The sequence below is a fragment of the Osmerus mordax genome, chromosome 18, assembly GCF_038355195.1.
Source record: "Osmerus mordax isolate fOsmMor3 chromosome 18, fOsmMor3.pri, whole genome shotgun sequence".
In the NCBI taxonomy this organism is placed as follows: domain Eukaryota; kingdom Metazoa; phylum Chordata; class Actinopteri; order Osmeriformes; family Osmeridae; genus Osmerus; species Osmerus mordax.
This window is the reverse complement of record NC_090067.1, coordinates 5,282,711-5,298,852: the sequence shown is the minus strand read 5'-3', so window position 1 is coordinate 5,298,852 and position 16,142 is coordinate 5,282,711. Positions and strand designations below refer to the sequence as shown.

The 16,142-nt window shown below is 41.9% G+C and overlaps 5 protein-coding genes across 7 annotated transcripts; 3 read left to right on the top strand and 2 right to left on the bottom strand.

The window, feature by feature from the left end:
• The first annotated feature begins 219 nt into the window (after positions 1 to 219).
• On the top strand, positions 220 to 1,091 carry LOC136962152 (heat shock factor-binding protein 1). The gene is made up of 3 exons (XM_067255822.1): positions 220 to 316; positions 394 to 454; positions 644 to 1,091. Exons 1-3 carry the CDS (start codon positions 272 to 274, stop codon positions 742 to 744), a joined length of 207 nt encoding a protein of 68 aa, XP_067111923.1. The 5' UTR covers positions 220 to 271; the 3' UTR covers positions 745 to 1,091.
• Positions 1,085 to 2,838, bottom strand: txnl4a (thioredoxin-like 4A). Its single transcript, XM_067255821.1, has 4 exons — positions 2,698 to 2,838; positions 2,257 to 2,436; positions 1,860 to 1,963; positions 1,085 to 1,561 (listed from the first exon to the last, which is right to left on the bottom strand). The coding sequence occupies exons 2-4, from the start codon at positions 2,407 to 2,409 to the stop codon at positions 1,390 to 1,392; spliced, it is 429 nt and encodes a 142-aa protein (XP_067111922.1). The 5' UTR covers positions 2,410 to 2,436; positions 2,698 to 2,838; the 3' UTR covers positions 1,085 to 1,389.
• A 298-nt stretch (positions 2,839 to 3,136) lies between these two features.
• On the bottom strand, positions 3,137 to 6,143 carry LOC136961770 (cathepsin K-like). Of its 2 annotated transcripts, XM_067255190.1 has the most exons (9): positions 6,024 to 6,143; positions 5,339 to 5,459; positions 5,117 to 5,239; positions 4,719 to 4,868; positions 4,213 to 4,437; positions 3,934 to 4,099; positions 3,711 to 3,816; positions 3,399 to 3,536; positions 3,192 to 3,311 (listed from the first exon to the last, which is right to left on the bottom strand). In XM_067255190.1, exons 1-8 carry the CDS (start codon positions 6,032 to 6,034, stop codon positions 3,437 to 3,439), a joined length of 1,002 nt encoding a protein of 333 aa, XP_067111291.1. In that variant the 5' UTR covers positions 6,035 to 6,143; the 3' UTR covers positions 3,192 to 3,311; positions 3,399 to 3,436. The 2 variants fall into 2 exon arrangements, with proteins under 2 accessions (XP_067111290.1, XP_067111291.1); XM_067255189.1 differs by having other exon boundaries at positions 3,137 to 3,536.
• Positions 6,144 to 6,640: 497 nt separating this feature from the next.
• On the top strand, positions 6,641 to 8,619 carry rpl15 (ribosomal protein L15). Its single transcript, XM_067256087.1, has 4 exons — positions 6,641 to 6,668; positions 7,313 to 7,494; positions 7,708 to 7,844; positions 8,261 to 8,619. The coding sequence occupies exons 2-4, from the start codon at positions 7,323 to 7,325 to the stop codon at positions 8,564 to 8,566; spliced, it is 615 nt and encodes a 204-aa protein (XP_067112188.1). The 5' UTR covers positions 6,641 to 6,668; positions 7,313 to 7,322; the 3' UTR covers positions 8,567 to 8,619.
• A 1,016-nt stretch (positions 8,620 to 9,635) lies between these two features.
• Positions 9,636 to 15,780, top strand: nr1d2b (nuclear receptor subfamily 1, group D, member 2b). 2 transcript variants are annotated; one of them, XM_067255947.1, is made up of 8 exons: positions 9,636 to 10,014; positions 11,302 to 11,529; positions 11,623 to 11,711; positions 12,012 to 12,156; positions 12,281 to 13,017; positions 13,133 to 13,318; positions 13,556 to 13,766; positions 14,064 to 15,780. In XM_067255947.1, the coding sequence occupies exons 1-8, from the start codon at positions 9,996 to 9,998 to the stop codon at positions 14,258 to 14,260; spliced, it is 1,812 nt and encodes a 603-aa protein (XP_067112048.1). In that variant the 5' UTR covers positions 9,636 to 9,995; the 3' UTR covers positions 14,261 to 15,780. The 2 variants fall into 2 exon arrangements, with proteins under 2 accessions (XP_067112048.1, XP_067112049.1); XM_067255948.1 differs by lacking the exon at positions 13,556 to 13,766 and having other exon boundaries at positions 14,064 to 14,259.
• Positions 15,781 to 16,142: the final 362 nt, after the last annotated feature.

Below are 16,142 nucleotides of genomic sequence, written 5' to 3'. Positions count from 1 at the left end.
TTTTCGCCAATGTGTGATTCAGTCAAACCCAAATGGATATGCCTACACATTACTCCCCTCACTTCACAGAAGCATAGAGCATTACACAACTGTGTGTTAAAGGGTTAACGGATATTATAAAAACCAGTTGGCTTGACTTTTCTGAAAAGTCAAGATAAAGTAGAATTCTGCGTAGCATGGCAAAAAAATGGGACTGTTGTAACGTCAGCGACTGTCCCTGATTTCAGTTGAAACACTTTTGCCAAAAAAGCTAGAAACAAGGCAGACAACCATGACAGAAACAGACTCGAAGGCGAAAAGAGAATTGACGGAAAAAGTAAGTTGTGTAAGAAGTTTGTTATAGCAATTCAACACAATACAGTAAACAGGTTTTTCTGTTACATATTTTTGCAGATGGAAGCAACAATGCAGAATCTCCAAAGTAAATTTCAAGACCTGTCTGACCAGCTCGTCTCTAAAAATATCCTTTAAACCTTAAAGGCCGAATTATACTACTCCGCTATCTCTAACAATTCTCTAACAATTCTCGGGGCTGGCACCTGGTGGAATGTTGACAGTTCACTAATCATGTTCATTTAATTACAACATCTGTGAAGTCTCACACAATCCAATCGACCATTAGACAGTTTATCTGCCTTAACACGCTTACCAGACGAGATGGGAACACGTATAGAAGACCTTGGACAAAATGTTGCAGATCTGATGGCACAAGCAGGTATGGGGGAGCATCAAAGTCCTAAATGAAACAACCACAGTAATACATCCAAAGTTCAGTAACCAGACGGGGGCGATGATGTGAACATTGCATCGGAGATGCTGTCAACTCTAAATCTGAAGGAAAATTAAATTGATGGACTTTGTAACTATAACATCCATTTTTTTATATCTAACTTTTACAATGGGTATTACAAACGTGTTTATTGAAGCACATCCGACTACTCTATGCTTGTTTAATTAACAAAATGTGTGTCAAGACCTGTCCTGTCCCAGTCTATAAAGTATTGATAACTGCTTAGACATTCATGCCTGCATATCTCAAGCATTCCACATTATGACCTACAGACAACTATCAAATGAACACAAATCAGCTTTACAACATCTTTATTAATGCGATTTATTCATCCTGAGAATGTAAATTGTCAAACTCATCAATTGCTGAATACAAGTAGAAAACATTTGATAAAAACAATGATTACTAGGCAAACATGGTTGCAATACATGTATTGAATCAAAGATGTGTTTTGCTTCTGCCTGGGGTAACTTTAGACTGAGTAAAACATAACTTGGATCACGTAGATAAAAAACAAAAAACACCTTCCAAGCTCTTTGTCCATTTGTCAAATGTCTCAAAGGACAGCCACCACACATGGGCCTGCTGCAAAAATTGTATCAGTATCTGTATTTTGTAGAGTAGTCCTTTGGTGATACAACCAGACCTCTTCCTTTTCGTGCACCTCGATACACAGTTTCAACTATGTCTATCATCTCCTGCTTGTCCTCCATGGTCCAGTTGATCTTATTATTGTTACCCGTTCCAAGATCAATCATTATGTGTTTGTTCCTGAGGGAAAAAATGGTATGTCAGTCACTAATCAGTGCTGAGATTTTATGCTGATTCCAGGAGTTTGAATGGAGGAGCACTCAGTTCAGGGGATTGTCTAGAGGGCAATGGAGATCCTACATGACACATTAGGGCATTTAAGTCCACCATACCTTGAGTAAATCCTCAGTCATGATTAATTATAAATACAATGATGATTTTTTGCTTGCTTAATCACAGGGTAGCAAGTACCATACAATGATATAACCATTTAGAGTCATGACTGTAACAGAAGCAGAAAAAGTGGGCCAGCACTGACCTGAAGAAGAACATGACTGTGCAGGGATCATATAACTCGTACATCTTGTTGAAGTCTGGAACCTCGGTAATGTCCACCAGATAAATTACTGCAAAGTTCTTCACCTAAAAAGTAGAGTATTTCAGTCATCAGGGACAGCAGTAAGATATCTAGTAAAGACAACTTCATAGACAATAAATGCATTGGCCAACCAATGCCACAATGGCTCAACGGATGTCTTGCCAATAACTTGATCTGGGTGCAGGCAGTGGGTTATTGGTAGATGTGCAAAATGTTTAAGTTTACATTTACCCCTGGGATAGCGTTTCGATTCTGACAGGAGTGAATATGTTGTAAAGGGCATCCTAAATGAACACACGCACACAAACACATTTGGTAAAATAAGCTATCTAGCTACCTTTTCTGCAATGCTGTATAGAACTTCGTCCATTTTCATACAGGTTGGGTCCCAATCATGTCCAAATCGAATAACAAGAACTCGGTCTTCCTCGGATAGTATAGCTTGGTCAACCTGCCAGCCGTTGTGAAGATGGGGTAGCATGTACGACATTTTGATCTCGTACTGTCAAACCTCACCCTGGTTAAAAGGAAACATGATTAAAACACTAATGATGATGATAATTTGGAGCCATAGTTAACTAGTTATCTTAGTTGCTAGCTGCCTAGACAGATCAACCCAGCGCATGCCTACAGTAGCCTACTAGTTCTAATGTAGTGGCTAGACTAGCTACATGTGTGGCTATATAAACGATAACAAGCTAGCATGCTAATGTTTTACGTTGACTTATCACAAGAGGAACGTTATCAATAGTTATATTGCATTTTTAACTATTCTTACCGTGAGAGAATGTGCTTATCCCTTGATGGAATATTTAATCAAACAAAATGATGTATATTCAGAATGCGATGAGGATAAACGTTGAGAAACGTTCTTCACTCTTTAGGCTGTTTTATTAAGTAGTACGTCATTAACATGGGACCGACCCTTACTAACTGCGTCACGACCTCCGTGCTATCAGAGCCTGTTATAGGATATTAGACATTCTCTGGTGCTATCTAGTGATACATTTTATTTGTACAACCGTCTTATATTAATATTAACGTAAACCCCTTTGGCTATTAACACATTTTATTAGGTGCACTCAGGAACGAGTGTACACAATACTATTTGGCCAGCAACAGTTTTACAATTGCAAAATGATTTATTTGAATGCTCTCTGATTTGTGTCTAAACGTCTTGTGAAAATGTAAACGATAATCAAAGTAACAACTTTTTTGCAAATGTACTTTTTATTTAAGGTTTTAAGAATCTTTACAACAACATAAATTTTTGCTACTTAAAACACATTGAATTATTATGGTTTGGTTATTATTGTACACAATTTACAAAGAATACAAATTAGGAAAATAAAAGCATGATTGAGATTAATTAACATAGAATACCTTTCACAAGTATGGCCACAAACACACAACTACACACATTACAAAATGGTTGTTCGTTTGAGGCATTGGACTAAAGACATGTAGGCCTATCTAACAAGATGACACAATGACAGGCAAGGAGAGCTGGTCTGTTCTTACATAGTAGGGTAAATAGCAAAGTTGCTGATGCCACAAAGGTTCCCCTGGTTTCTGCCAATTCGGATAAACCCCTTTTCTCCCCATCCAGTTCCCCAGCTGTAAGCATCAAACACTCAAAGTTAAACATGATTTATTACAATTCAGTAACCAAATCAATTGATTTTGAACTATTGATATGGATGAATGTTTGCGGATCATACATATTTATTTTCTTACTTCCATTATCAAGCTAAGTTCCAAGATATTTTTGTCAGCATTTTTTAGCATTACCTGTTCTTCACAAGCCAGAAGTCTTGCCCCTTGTCGCTGCCATAGCCCACCACTAACACCGCATGATTGGTTATTTTGGGACTACACGCTGGATCATTATATAAACCTGCATAGATATAAGAGCAGAATTCACAAACTGATCAAAATATGTGTACATATGTGTCCTAACTAGTGAATGTCATCATTCAGGTGTCAGTCTGTACTGGACTGTCACCATGACTACCTCCTCTATAATGGTGGAAAGACGGTAGCATGGCATTGATGCCCACGGCCACAGGTCCCACAGTGGCTACAGCCACCTGCAGGGCTCCCTCCATGCCCTGAGGCAGGATGTGAAAGCCAAAGCAGACTCCAGCTTTTCCCTGTGTGGAGTAGCGGCATTGTCCATCCTTTTAAGAGGGAGAAAAAATTGACACATCCTCCATGTCATTGTTTTAAAGAGTTTGAAATTCTCTTTTACAATTATAGGCACCACGATGACCCTTAAACGGTGTGCACAAACCTTGTGCTCATAAGGATAAAAGCTTTCAGAATCAATGCCTCTGTTGCTGATGACATATAAGTAGGACTTGGAGAGGTAGCCCCCCTTGCAGCCATGGTTGCCAAACCTGGTGCTACAATCCACCAGGTTCTGGGGGCTGAGAGGAACTAGGCTTCCATTTCTTCTCTTCATCTGTCCTTCAAGTGCACCTATGGAACTGAATGCCCAGCAGGATCCACACATTCCCTTGGTGTGTGTGGGTGTGTGTGAAAGAGAAAGATAGATGAAAAGAGAAAGAGGGAGAGAGAAAGATGAATAGAGCGAAATTGAGGGAGACAGTAAACACTAGACAGGACTCTGATTTAGGACTCACATTATTGTAACCGTAGAGAATCACACAAAACGGTAACATTGAAATGATTGAATTTACAGTATGTTATTTTCATTTGATCTCTGTTTGTAGTGAATGTGTGGTCTTCTGTGGATAATGGTGACCCCTTTTGATCCCAGCAGCATATGTACTGTACCTGATTTTGGACCGGACTGACCATGCCTCTCTCCCTCCAGTCCACACTCATTGGCAGTGGTATGTCCATCAAAGGGTTTGATATCCAGTTGTCATGGTTCAGGTCCTCTTGTTTCAGGCCATTCAACAAAATGTTAACTTCCTCAGCTGTCTGAATGTACAAAAAAAACATGAGAGTGTTAAAACATTAGATTGCAGTCCACAGGTCTAATTCAGGTAGCCTTCCATACATGTTATAGTATAAGGCTGATGGTATAAAGAACAGACTTTTAAACATGTGGTTGAGGGGTTGAATCCTCTTTTTAGTTAGCAGGTGGTAGGTTTCCACGTTCATCAGAGCGTTCAGCGCTAAACAGCTACATGTTTGGCCACAGAGTGAACATGTTTAGAGTTAAGTACCATATCAGTCAAATGGTTTACTCCCATGGCGAAGGAGTGTTGTCCAGTGGAGGTTTCTTCATTATGTTTATGCACCAGTCTCAAATTTTTTTCCCACACTATTCTCCGGTGTAAATCCTCTACCTGAAACATACAGTCACAAACGCATCAACACTACACAAACACATTGCTTCCCCTAAATTATGCACGGTCAGGAACATCAATGTGGTAATCCTACTGCACCTTATTGCCATAAGACTTCTGATACTTGTCTTTCCATTTTTCCCATTGCTCATTGAGGTCAGAGATGTAATGCCCAGCGACCACAAAGATCAAAAGATGCCACGCAAACAGACACAACACCCTGGTCAACCAAAAAGAGGTTATTAGAATATTATTAATAATGCCAAGACATTTCTGTTTACTGTAGTGAAAAAAACAACACACAAACCACAGCCTGTTTCACCGTCAGCAGAAAATGCAAGTTCCCTTGACTGTGCCTTGTCAAATAGGCCTACCTCATCAGTTCTACAAACTGTTGTTTGTACTAATATTTATTATATACGAATTACATATTTCAATACAGTTGTTTACTTGAACAGTACAAAATGCAAATGTTTTATTCCATGCAAATCTACAAATAGTAATTTGATGAAGCCTGCTAAACTACAAACTGAAGCAGAACTCAAGATCAATAATACTACTTCTTTAGTATACAAAAAATCTAAATTATTCGGCAGTAATGTTTTCAGTACTGAAATATTATTTTGATAGGATGAACAGAATGCATTAAATTTGACTATCTTCGGTCTGGGTTTTCAATTATTTGTTATCTATAGTGACGTACAACATCATCTTCCTCTGTTTCCTCTGTTTCCATTTACTTCCTTCACCTTAGAAATCAAAGCAGGAGAAAGTTTTGCCTTACCTTAGCTGCATGTGTGTATGTTCAGAGACCAAGTGTCCCTTGTTCCGAAAAAGAGAATTAAGTTCTCAGCTTTAACATTCCTGTCAGAGCACTGATGCAAGCATAAAGAGGAAGTTGGGTTTCCTGCAAGTAACTGTTTACTTTGACTGTATTTCACAGTCTCTCCCATGTCATGTGGATCCAATTTGAACTCTTTATGTTTGATTATCAAACATGCAGTAGCCAATGATAATTATTTACTCTGTAATTATTTACTCTGTAACAACTATATGCACCATAACCAAAGCCCATAACATTGTATTAAAAAGGGATTTTATATTATTATTATATTATTTACAATGTGATATTGGTTTTGGATTCAGATATGGCTGGCAAACTAAGAACAATATGTACTACATTTTGTTTTGTATATTTTTGGGCTTTTAAAATTATATCTGTTTCAACTTTATTTTGATTCTTTATTATCCTCTACCAATGTGGAACGTAATGATCAATGATTTTGAATTCCAACATTTTGGGCAGCAGAATATTTACCTGAACTACATTTCCCGAATGCAAACTCCGTGAACAGGAAAATCGTCACCAACATTTTCATAAAGCATGCTGGGAACATTTTCTCTTCCTTTCCGGCTGGTACGCCATCATGTAAGCGAACATTTTCATGCAATTCACTGTGTACAATCCAACTAAAATCAACGATGGATTGAATCATCTAACTGATTGACTGTATTTGTAGTGTATCGGTTGTTCATATAAGGGTGTGCCATAACTCATTTTTGAATTTTTATATTTGGATATGTGATGTATAGTCTAAACATTCAAAGGCGCTGAGGTGGTATCGGCTCCCTGGCTATTGCTGTGGCCTAGACGGGCACGTCTTCTTTTGTGATGTGACCAGTACTTGTATTATAAAACCTGAAATCGGAAATATATTGGTGTAATTGTTATCCTTTTTTGTTCTTACCATAAACCTGCTGTATGAGCTAGCGTCAGTTGACCCATGTACATAGTGCCTGTGCATGCATCATGGCACTTACGATTGTTTCACTCGGAACTCTTGCTGTAGTTTGTAGCCTAGTTCTTAAACAACTTTGTGTTCTGGAGATAAGTCATCAGTCATGCAGATGTAGCTGGTTTGCAAAGCATATGTACACTAAAAAATGACAGGCTAACAGGGTAGTCATGTTGTAAACACACAGCCATCTCCACGGAAGCTAACTAGCTGACCAGGTTCTTGTTGTGATAGTGGATCACATTTGTAGCATGCTTAATGTCAAATTGTATTTCAGATAATCCAACATGGGAGCGTACAAGTATATGCAGGAGTTATGGCGCAAGAAGCAGTCCGATGTGATGCGCTTCCTTCTCCGCGTCCGTTGCTGGCAGTACCGTCAGCTTTCCGGTCTCCACCGTGCGCCCAGACCAACCAGACCCGATAAGGCCCGCAGGCTGGGATACAAGGCAAAACAAGGTGGGTTCTGGATTGTTAGTCATGGCTAGCAGCACGTTATGACAAGTGCAATCTTATCCCAATGCTTTAAGCATAGGTGAGTGTGTATGGATACAATAATGGCTTAAATTCAAGATGCTCATCTCAACACCTGTTAACTTTATTGTGTGTAAGTCTCCTGTTGCAAGCTATGAAGTTTCTTAGTTCCAAGTCCCTTCTCCTCTTTTCTGCCAGGCTACGTCATCTACCGTGTCCGTGTGCGCCGTGGAGGTCGTAAACGCCCCGTGCCAAAGGGTGCTACCTATGGCAAGCCAGTGCATCATGGTGTCAACCAGATCAAGTTTGCACGCAGTCTGCAGTCCACTGCTGAGGTAAGACATCCACAGTTGCACCCTCCCAGTTTGTGTACCACCTGCACCATTTCCTTTTGAATGGACCCATGTGCCTTGGGAAAAGTAGCTTGGGTGTATAATTGCCGCAAACCTTTGCATAGACTCCAGGCTGTGTGCAGTTATGTATATTGATTGGAGTCCAATGTTGCAGTTTGGTAACCAATTTAATTTGAATTGACCTTTTTTATTAAAAAATATTACATTTGACTAAATGCAATTGTCTTTGTCCAAGACTGAAGGAGGAGTGTTGGTAATATATCAAAGTAACCTTTGAATAATCCCCTAACTCCTTTAGCTTCCAGCTGATCTTCCTACAATAGTTAAATCTGTGTCGCAAAGTATTGTGACACGTTCCCATGTTGACTTCCAGTGCTGACCCTCTCTTTACTGTGTAGGAGCGTGCTGGCCGTCACTGCGGAGGCCTGAGGGTCCTTGCCTCATACTGGGTGGGTGAAGACTCGACCTACAAGTTCTTTGAGGTGATCCTGGTGGACATCTTCCACAAGGCCATCAGGCGCAACCCTGAAACCCAATGGGTCACCAAACCAGTGCACAAGCACAGGGAGATGCGTGGCCTGACATCTGCAGGCAAGAAGAGCAGAGGCTTGGGCAAGGGCCACAAGTTCCACCTGACCATCGGTGGCTCCCGCCGTGCAGCCTGGAGGAGACGCAACACTCTGCAGCTGCACCGTTACCGCTAGGGAGCGTTCTAAATGTCTGTACATTCAAAAGAATAAACAACCTTTTTATGGTGCTGCTTGTGTTGCGTGATCAGTTTACTTTTGAGAGGTCATTTAAAAAGTGTTTGATTTCAATGTTAAATGCCACACCACCTAGTTTGCACTGTTATGATGAATCTAAAAGGACGTTCAAAGATAATATCTAATAATATATAAAATTGTGAAAATGTATACAGACTGACCCCCTTGAAAGTCATGGGCATTTAATTAAGAGTTGGTTCCCACTATCAACCACAAACTCAACCAAACATTTCCCCATGCACAAGGTTTTTTTCCATTAAAAAGGCTTAGTTTGAAAGGAAAGGTCATGTTGGAGCAGTGACAATGTGATGGTCATGAATGTAGTAGGTTTTCCTCACATTTCATCCCCATTCACCAATATGTCACCATAACCCTGGTGGCCATGACCCTCCAAATAAAATGATCTAGATGGTCAAAGTACACAATTGGCTATAGCTGGTGGACATCAGTTTCCACAAAGAAAAAAATGTAAATGGATAAAGTAAACAATTGGAGCTATTGTTGCCTTGTAAAAGCTTTTAGTGCTGTTGTCAAAGAAATAGTAAAAACACTGCCTGGGTTGAAATAGCCAAAATGCACTGTGCTGTTTCTGTAACTATAATAAGTACATTTGGAACTGTCCTTAATTCTTAAATGGCTTCAGATTGTGTTCATTTCTTAGTCTGTGGTTTTCACATGGATTATTTGTTGACAAATTTTGTTCAGAATAATTTAGGATGACATTCTTACTGTCTAAAAGACGTTGGAATCTGTAAAAAAAGATGTCTGCCTATAATTTGCTTTGGATTTGTGATTATCACCGTTAAACCCCCCCCCCCCCCCCAAAAAAAAAGTGCTATCATTAACTATTGATAAATGGCCGTTTTTTTTTATTTTTTATATAACAACCTTCATTAACTTTACATTGTAAAAGTGTGTCAGTGACACTAGTGGTAGGCTGTATGAAGGAGGAGTCACTGAAATGGGTCACATGGTTGCCGAGTGCGCCTCTCTAGTCAGTTGTAGTACAAGCGAGTATTTAAGACTGTGTTTTTGGAATGGTAAACATCGAATACGGAATGGGCCAGGTTCGATTCTTTCGACGAAATTAGATTCATTCTGTGGTTGGATGTAAACATCTTATCTTAGGTTACTGAGTAACTGCTTGAAAGTTTCTTAATAGAATAGTACAATAGCCTACTTATCGATTCGATGTTGCCTTTGATGTTATTGTAGCTTACTGTACGCGACGTTAAAGGAAAACACGGCAGTTTTGACAGCTAGTTAGCCTACTAATCTAAAACCAACCAGCGACTTCTCAAGTTGCTGAAATAATAATAAAAACGGCATCCAAATTCAGGTAGCAACGGAGGGTCTCTGTCAAGAGGACATGGAATCGACAAAAGCTGGTAAGGTCTTTATCCCTCAGCTTAGTTTTACATGTGTGGTTAGGCTACCAGTCTAACGGCCTTATTTGCTGATGGCAATTCAAGTAAAATTTTAGTGTATCGTATAACCAATGTTTATGGAATTTTAGTAACATGTAATTAAAACTGGGTTACAAGTGCCATAGAGGATGTTGATATTGTAGAACTATTTGGCTCAAGCGGCACTGCAGCGTCCTTCTCACATGGACCGGGTAGCCTAGCCATGTGCACCTGTGTTTACGTTCCATGTGCGTCTTTTCTGATTGGATGAGAAACGATGTGACGTTGGTATTGCATAATCTTTCTCTGCTAGCTGCTGTGTTGACCAGCTGCACATACACGTGAGGCTCTTGCAGCAAAGACTGCTGACCCACTTTCTCCTCTCGGTTACTGTAGGAAACATGCCTGGTCCACGTGGAGGCGTGTTCTAAAAAATTAAGGCCTACATTTTGGCATTTCACCTGCAAAAACATAAGCATAGTTTTCACTTGAAGGCTTATGTAATTTGAATTGCATAACTATCTTTGAAACGAGAATATAATAATTCTCTGACTTGTTGCTTAGACACGATGCCGTCATTCCCAGATCATTTATTTTCAGTTTAGCTATATAATATTTGGTATGATTTTAAGATCCAGTGATTTTGAATTTACAAATATATCCCAATATTTTTCATTTCAGCACCAGTTATCTTGCCGGTTTCTGAATTTGGTCACATAACTGATTTAGTTGGCTACATTTCTTTATGTATTGCACCCCACCATATTGTTTTCTTAAATCTAAAATCTTATTCCATGTTTATTTTCAAAATAAGGTGACTATTTAAAACCTCAATGAGAAAATAATAGCCTAAATTGCTTCAATCTATTTATTTTTGTATCATTTATTTTGGGTTCTGCTCCCCCATACAACTGGGCTACTTCCATTAACTATTGAATAAGTTAATGTAGTTTCTTGAATATTTAATAGTTTTATTGTGTAACAGAATAGACAACACACCCTTCTGAAACCATGTTATGTAATAGGTGTTATCTAAGCATTGAGAATGGAGAGGGAGAATGGAGAGGGAGAAATCAGGTCAGCCTGTGTTAAAAAACAGGGCTGAATGGTTTTATTTTCACAGGCTCAGGAAACTCAGAGCTGAATAGACTAAGATACTATGAACTTCCCTTTTCAAAAGTGTAACTACTGTTGCTGTCGAAAATGCATAACAGAATGTATCGTTTCGATCACCCAGTCACCTGTGTATTTCTTCTTGCTATCCACCAGGTGGCGTTATAGCCTACATCAGCTCTACGAGCTCTTCTTCAAGCCCAGAGTCTTGTCACAGCGACAGCTCCAATGGCAGCTACCAGTCCTCCTCTCCGCCTCGTACCTCCTCCCCGAGCCGTCGCCAGGGCCAACCGGCAAACACGCTCCTAACGACAGCAGGCCAACCCCGCGCTCCTTCTCAGAAGGCAGGACGCTCGTCCTCCACTGTCAAATGTGGCATTGCGAGTGAGTGGTTTACCTACCTTTTGTGAACTTCCGTGAATTAGTGCTTGGTGACTGCAGGTGTGTCATGTTGCCTATGGTTTCTGTTCCTTGCAGAGATCAACGGCCTGGTGTTGTTGTGTAAGGTCTGTGGGGACGTTGCCTCAGGCTTCCACTATGGGGTCCATGCCTGCGAGGGCTGCAAGGTGAGGGTGATTTATGTGCGTGTGTTAGAGAGATACTGTTGGAGGGCATGGACTTGCACTTGATCTGGGTCACCTGCATGATATCCACACTGTTTAAAATGGTTCAGCTGGATGTATTTATATCACCCGGCGCCGCAGTCTCATGGCCTACTTTAATGTTCGAGAGATTCTTGGTGAAAACAATGCGCAGTCACCCCCCGCCCCCTCAGAAGACATTCAGCCCCTTTTATGTTTGACCCCTCAAGTGTGTCAGTGACCATTGACTCCTAAACTCTGGGATGTTTGTGTGTCAACCTCCAGGGCTTCTTCAGAAGGAGTATCCAGCAGAACATCCAGTATAAGAAATGCCTTAAGAACGAGAGCTGCCCCATCATGAGGATCAACAGGAACCGTTGCCAGCAGTGCCGCTTCAAGAAATGTCTCATTGTGGGGATGTCCAGAGACTGTGAGTGGCCCGTTTAACACCTCCTTCATTGGCACAAAAACAATAGTGTTTTGTAGTAGCGTGACCATATAGCGTTAAAGCACGCCTGTTTTGACAAAAAAACAAAACTATTTTCTTTCCTCAGCTGTGCGTTTCGGCCGCATCCCCAAGCGAGAGAAGCAGCGCATGCTGCTGGAGATGCAGAGTGCCATGAACAACATGATGAACAACAGTCAACTCAACAGCCAGCTCCATGACAACCAGTCCCTCCCCCTGGTCAGCCAGGCCCTGGCCTTCCCAGTGGAGTCGACCCCAGAAAACACAGGTCCCCCCTCAAGCTCCTGCTCTCTGGCCTCCCCTCCCCAGTCCAACAAATCAGGGACCAGCTCTGATCCCAAGCCTCCAGTTGCCATGGATACCAGTCCAAGCTTGGCATCGTCTAGCGCGTCCGACAGCGGGGAGGAGGAGGTCATCGGCAAGGTGACCAGGGCTCACCAGGAGACCTTCATGTACAACCAGGAACAGGCCAGCCCCCCTGCCGAGGCCCCGCCCTCCCCAGTGGCAGAAGAGCATGTGATTGGACGAAGCAGCATGTGGATGGAGGAGAAGGAAGCCTGGAACTACCAGAACGACATGTGCTCAATGGAAGTGCCGGAGAGACCGACCAACACTGGACCACAACATCCTGAGACCCATCGACAGGACGACAGCGCCCCCAGCCAGTGCCCCTACAGGCCACCCAACAACAACAACAACAACAGCACCAGTGGCCAGCATCCTGCCCGTGCATTTGGCTGTCCAAGAGGCCACAACGCAGGGGAAGCAGCCTTCCACGGGGGCTTCACCGGGCCGTTGTGGAGCGGGGGCAACAGAATGCATCTGGTGAACAATAAAAAAAATAAAAAAAAATATATATATAGATGAATAAATGACTAAATCTATGTACGTGAGTGTGAGCATCATGGTAACCAAGGTCTTTATGCGTCTCCACCCTCAGGTGTGTCCTATGAACATGTCCCCTCATGTGGATCCTCACAAGTCAGGCCACGGCATCTGGGAGGAGTTCTCCCAGAGCTTCACCCCGGCCGTCAGGGAGGTGGTGGAGTTTGCCAAGCGCATCCCTGGCTTCAGGGAGCTCTCTCAGCATGACCAGGTCAGCCTGCTGAAGGCTGGCACCTTTGAGGTACACTAGTATTTTATTAACATACCCCTCCCCTCCCCACCCCCTTCTCTTCCTTCTCCTCTTACCAACCGCCTTGGTTTTAGTCTTTTTATCGACTCAGTGTGGAAGCCGTATAAATGACTGAACTAAGCTTTAAGTACCTGGACATCCAATGGCTGCATTCTTCTTTGAAGTAGTGATTATTGGTCAAGGCAAAGTTTCCTCCAGACTTACGGTGTGCTGCGTTGACTTTGGCAGGTGTTAGTTGTGCGCTTTGCATCGCTGTTTGAAGTCAAGGACCGCACAGTGACCTTCCTGGGTGGTAAGAAGTACAGCGTGGAGGCACTGAGGGCCATGGGAGCCGGAGACCTGCAGAACTCCATGTTTGACTTCAGTGAGAAGCTCACAGGCCTGGGGCTCAACGAGGAGGAGATGAGCCTGTTCACTGCTGTGGTTCTGGTCTCCGCCGGTGCGTCCTGCTCCATCACCTGCTCTATTAGTTTGTTTTTTTTGTTCCGTTTTTTTTCTTTATTTTTTGGTCGAAACACTCGCTGTGCACAAGCTAGGCCTTGTAATTGTACTGTTTTGGTTTTGCTCAGTGTTGTGTCAGCTGTACAGAAGCATTGTAGCACCATTTTCCTGTCCTTTCTCCTGTCTGTGCTAACTCTTTAGACCCATCTCACTAGAGCTACAGAAGTTGGCAGAGAGTGAATGGTGAGACTGTGAGACCGAGCCTGATCCTGGTGCCTTGTGTTTCCTCCTCCAGACCGCTCAGGGATCGAGAACGCCAACTCGGTGGAGGCTCTCCAGGAGACACTGATCCGAGCACTACGGAGCCTCATCACCAAGAACCACCCCAACGAGTCGGCCATCTTTACCAAGCTGCTGCTCAAGTTGCCCGACCTGCGCTCCCTCAACAATATGCACTCCGAGCAGCTGCTGGCTTTCAAGGTCCACCCCTGAGCCTGGACCCTCCCCCCCCAAGGGCCTGGGCATTTGCCAGAGACCCCCCAGGGGGTCTCTAACCCCCCCCCCCCCCCCCCCCATCCAGGGCTCAAGAAAACTCTCATTCCAGACCCTCACTTCATGTGACATTTTTTCCCCAAACAAACTAATGGGCAAACGTGTCATGGTAGAATGGGGGAGGGGCTTCAAAGTTATCGTACTGTAGGGCCGGAAGGCCTCATATGTGGTAATGCACACATTTACAGAAACAGAAAGGATGTTTATGTTTATTTGTGTTTGGGTCTTTAGACAATGTTCTCTCAACGAGGCACCTTATTTTATTTTATAGTGTAGACTTTTTGCACTTGTTAGTGCAATATGTGACTGCTCATAGCAGAGGTTCTACAATTTCTTTACCTGAAGTGTATGTTAACCATTTGGGAACATGCCAGTATAGGATGAGATCACAGTTGCTGTATTATTCTTAGGGAGTTGGTCTTAAATCTAAGCTCTAGGCTTAAACTGACAATGCATGACCACATTGGAAGTGCATAGCACCTCTCTAAAATGAAAAGCTGAAAACAATTTGTAGAATGTTAGAAGCTGCAAAATGATGGCCTGCGGAGTCTGTAAAGTGGGAAAGACATACGAATGTCCTTTTGAGAATGCTTGTTCAAAACAAACCAGAATGGATTCCAATCAGAGGCAATATTGTATTTCAGTTATTTAGCTCATGCTGTGTACTTAGTGCTATACTATAAGTTGTCTTTGGGAGAGGGGGGACTGATTTTGTAAATGTCTGTAGGGTTTTGTTTCCCCCTCAAGATTTTCAACAAACTGAAGTCCATGGGCACTGATCCATTGCAAGACGTTAATGTTGATACTCATGGTCATTACACAACATGACATGGGACAGTATACCTGGACTTAATCAGGTCCAAGAGATCGATATCGAATCTCAAGACCGGAATGTGGACGACTTATTCATGTTTATCACCGTTATGTCAGATGAGGATTTCAATCACATGTAATTGTTGTACACATCATATTGCTGTGAAGAGCAGGGATGGGGAAGGGAAACATTGCAGGACAACTGTTCAGCGGTTGTTCTCCAGAATGTGATCCCCTACTATAAGGAAAGTTAACTATAACTGTCCAAATGTCCTTGATTTACCAGTATCTATGTTCTATAGATGATTTCTGAAATAGCTAGATTGTATTGACATTCAGTATGATTGTAATATTGCAAGTATGTGATTGTAATTTGATGAACTACAGATGCTACCAATGCTGTAGGTGGATTTGCATGTGAAGGACATCACCATGCCATGTGTTTAGTGTCATGTCAGGGGCTGACTTCAGTCAGTTTCTCTCCTCCAGCTTTTATGCCTATCTTAAGTTATTGAGAGCTTCTGTCCATGTGTGCGTTACATTGCTGCCCTGTGGTTCTGCACCCTGCTTTTCTCTGTAAGATCATTGCAGTATAGATTTCTATATAAATAATATAAATACATCCAAATAAATAAAACATAAGCGTATTCCTGTCTGTTCTTTAACTAGTTTGTGTAGCAAGCAGAAATGAATAACCTACTGTAAGTGTATAAAATAAGAATGAAATGCATAACATCAGGCTACGGTCTTTTACTTCATACTTCTGCTTAACTGTACTCGAAATATGGTTTGTTACACAACCATCTGGGAAGTCATCATTGGAAACACAGGCACTTTCAAGATTAACTAGGCAGGTGACTGGATAAACATCCATGGTCTATCATGGGCTAACTTCACTGATTGGTCCAAACCATTTTGGTTTGGGCAAAAACAAATAACTTAGGAGCTTGGCAAGATGGATTTTCACGTGGCCGTAATCTTGCAAATCCAGCTGTCTAGTTATGTTAAT

Excerpts from the sequence above, each read along its gene's own strand:
- nr1d2b (XM_067255947.1), top strand. Across the intron at positions 11,712-12,011 it reads ATGCCTGCGAGGGCTGCAAG|GGCTTCTTCAGAAGGAGTAT; the intron begins GTGAGGGTGATT and ends GTCAACCTCCAG. Across the intron at positions 12,157-12,280 it reads TGTGGGGATGTCCAGAGACT|CTGTGCGTTTCGGCCGCATC; the intron begins GTGAGTGGCCCG and ends TTCTTTCCTCAG.
- txnl4a (XM_067255821.1), bottom strand. The coding sequence starts at position 2,409 with ATGTCGTACATGCTACCCCATCTTCACAACGGCTGGCAGGTTGACCAA. Across the intron at positions 1,964-2,256 it reads TATACAGCATTGCAGAAAAG|GTGAAGAACTTTGCAGTAAT; the intron begins GTAGCTAGATAG and ends TCTACTTTTTAG. Across the intron at positions 1,562-1,859 it reads ACAGTCATGTTCTTCTTCAG|GAACAAACACATAATGATTG; the intron begins GTCAGTGCTGGC and ends TTTTTCCCTCAG.
- LOC136961770 (XM_067255189.1), bottom strand. Across the intron at positions 5,240-5,338 it reads AGAAGTCTTATGGCAATAAG|GTAGAGGATTTACACCGGAG; the intron begins GTGCAGTAGGAT and ends TGTATGTTTCAG. Across the intron at positions 4,869-5,116 it reads TAAACCATTTGACTGATATG|ACAGCTGAGGAAGTTAACAT; the intron begins GTACTTAACTCT and ends TTGTACATTCAG.
- rpl15 (XM_067256087.1), top strand. The coding sequence starts at position 7,323 with ATGGGAGCGTACAAGTATATGCAGGAGTTATGGCGCAAGAAGCAGTCC. Across the intron at positions 7,495-7,707 it reads GGGATACAAGGCAAAACAAG|GCTACGTCATCTACCGTGTC; the intron begins GTGGGTTCTGGA and ends CTTTTCTGCCAG. Across the intron at positions 7,845-8,260 it reads GTCTGCAGTCCACTGCTGAG|GAGCGTGCTGGCCGTCACTG; the intron begins GTAAGACATCCA and ends TTTACTGTGTAG.
- LOC136962152 (XM_067255822.1), top strand. The coding sequence starts at position 272 with ATGACAGAAACAGACTCGAAGGCGAAAAGAGAATTGACGGAAAAA. Across the intron at positions 317-393 it reads AAAGAGAATTGACGGAAAAA|ATGGAAGCAACAATGCAGAA; the intron begins GTAAGTTGTGTA and ends ATATTTTTGCAG. Across the intron at positions 455-643 it reads CCTGTCTGACCAGCTCGTCT|GCTTACCAGACGAGATGGGA; the intron begins CTAAAAATATCC and ends CTGCCTTAACAC.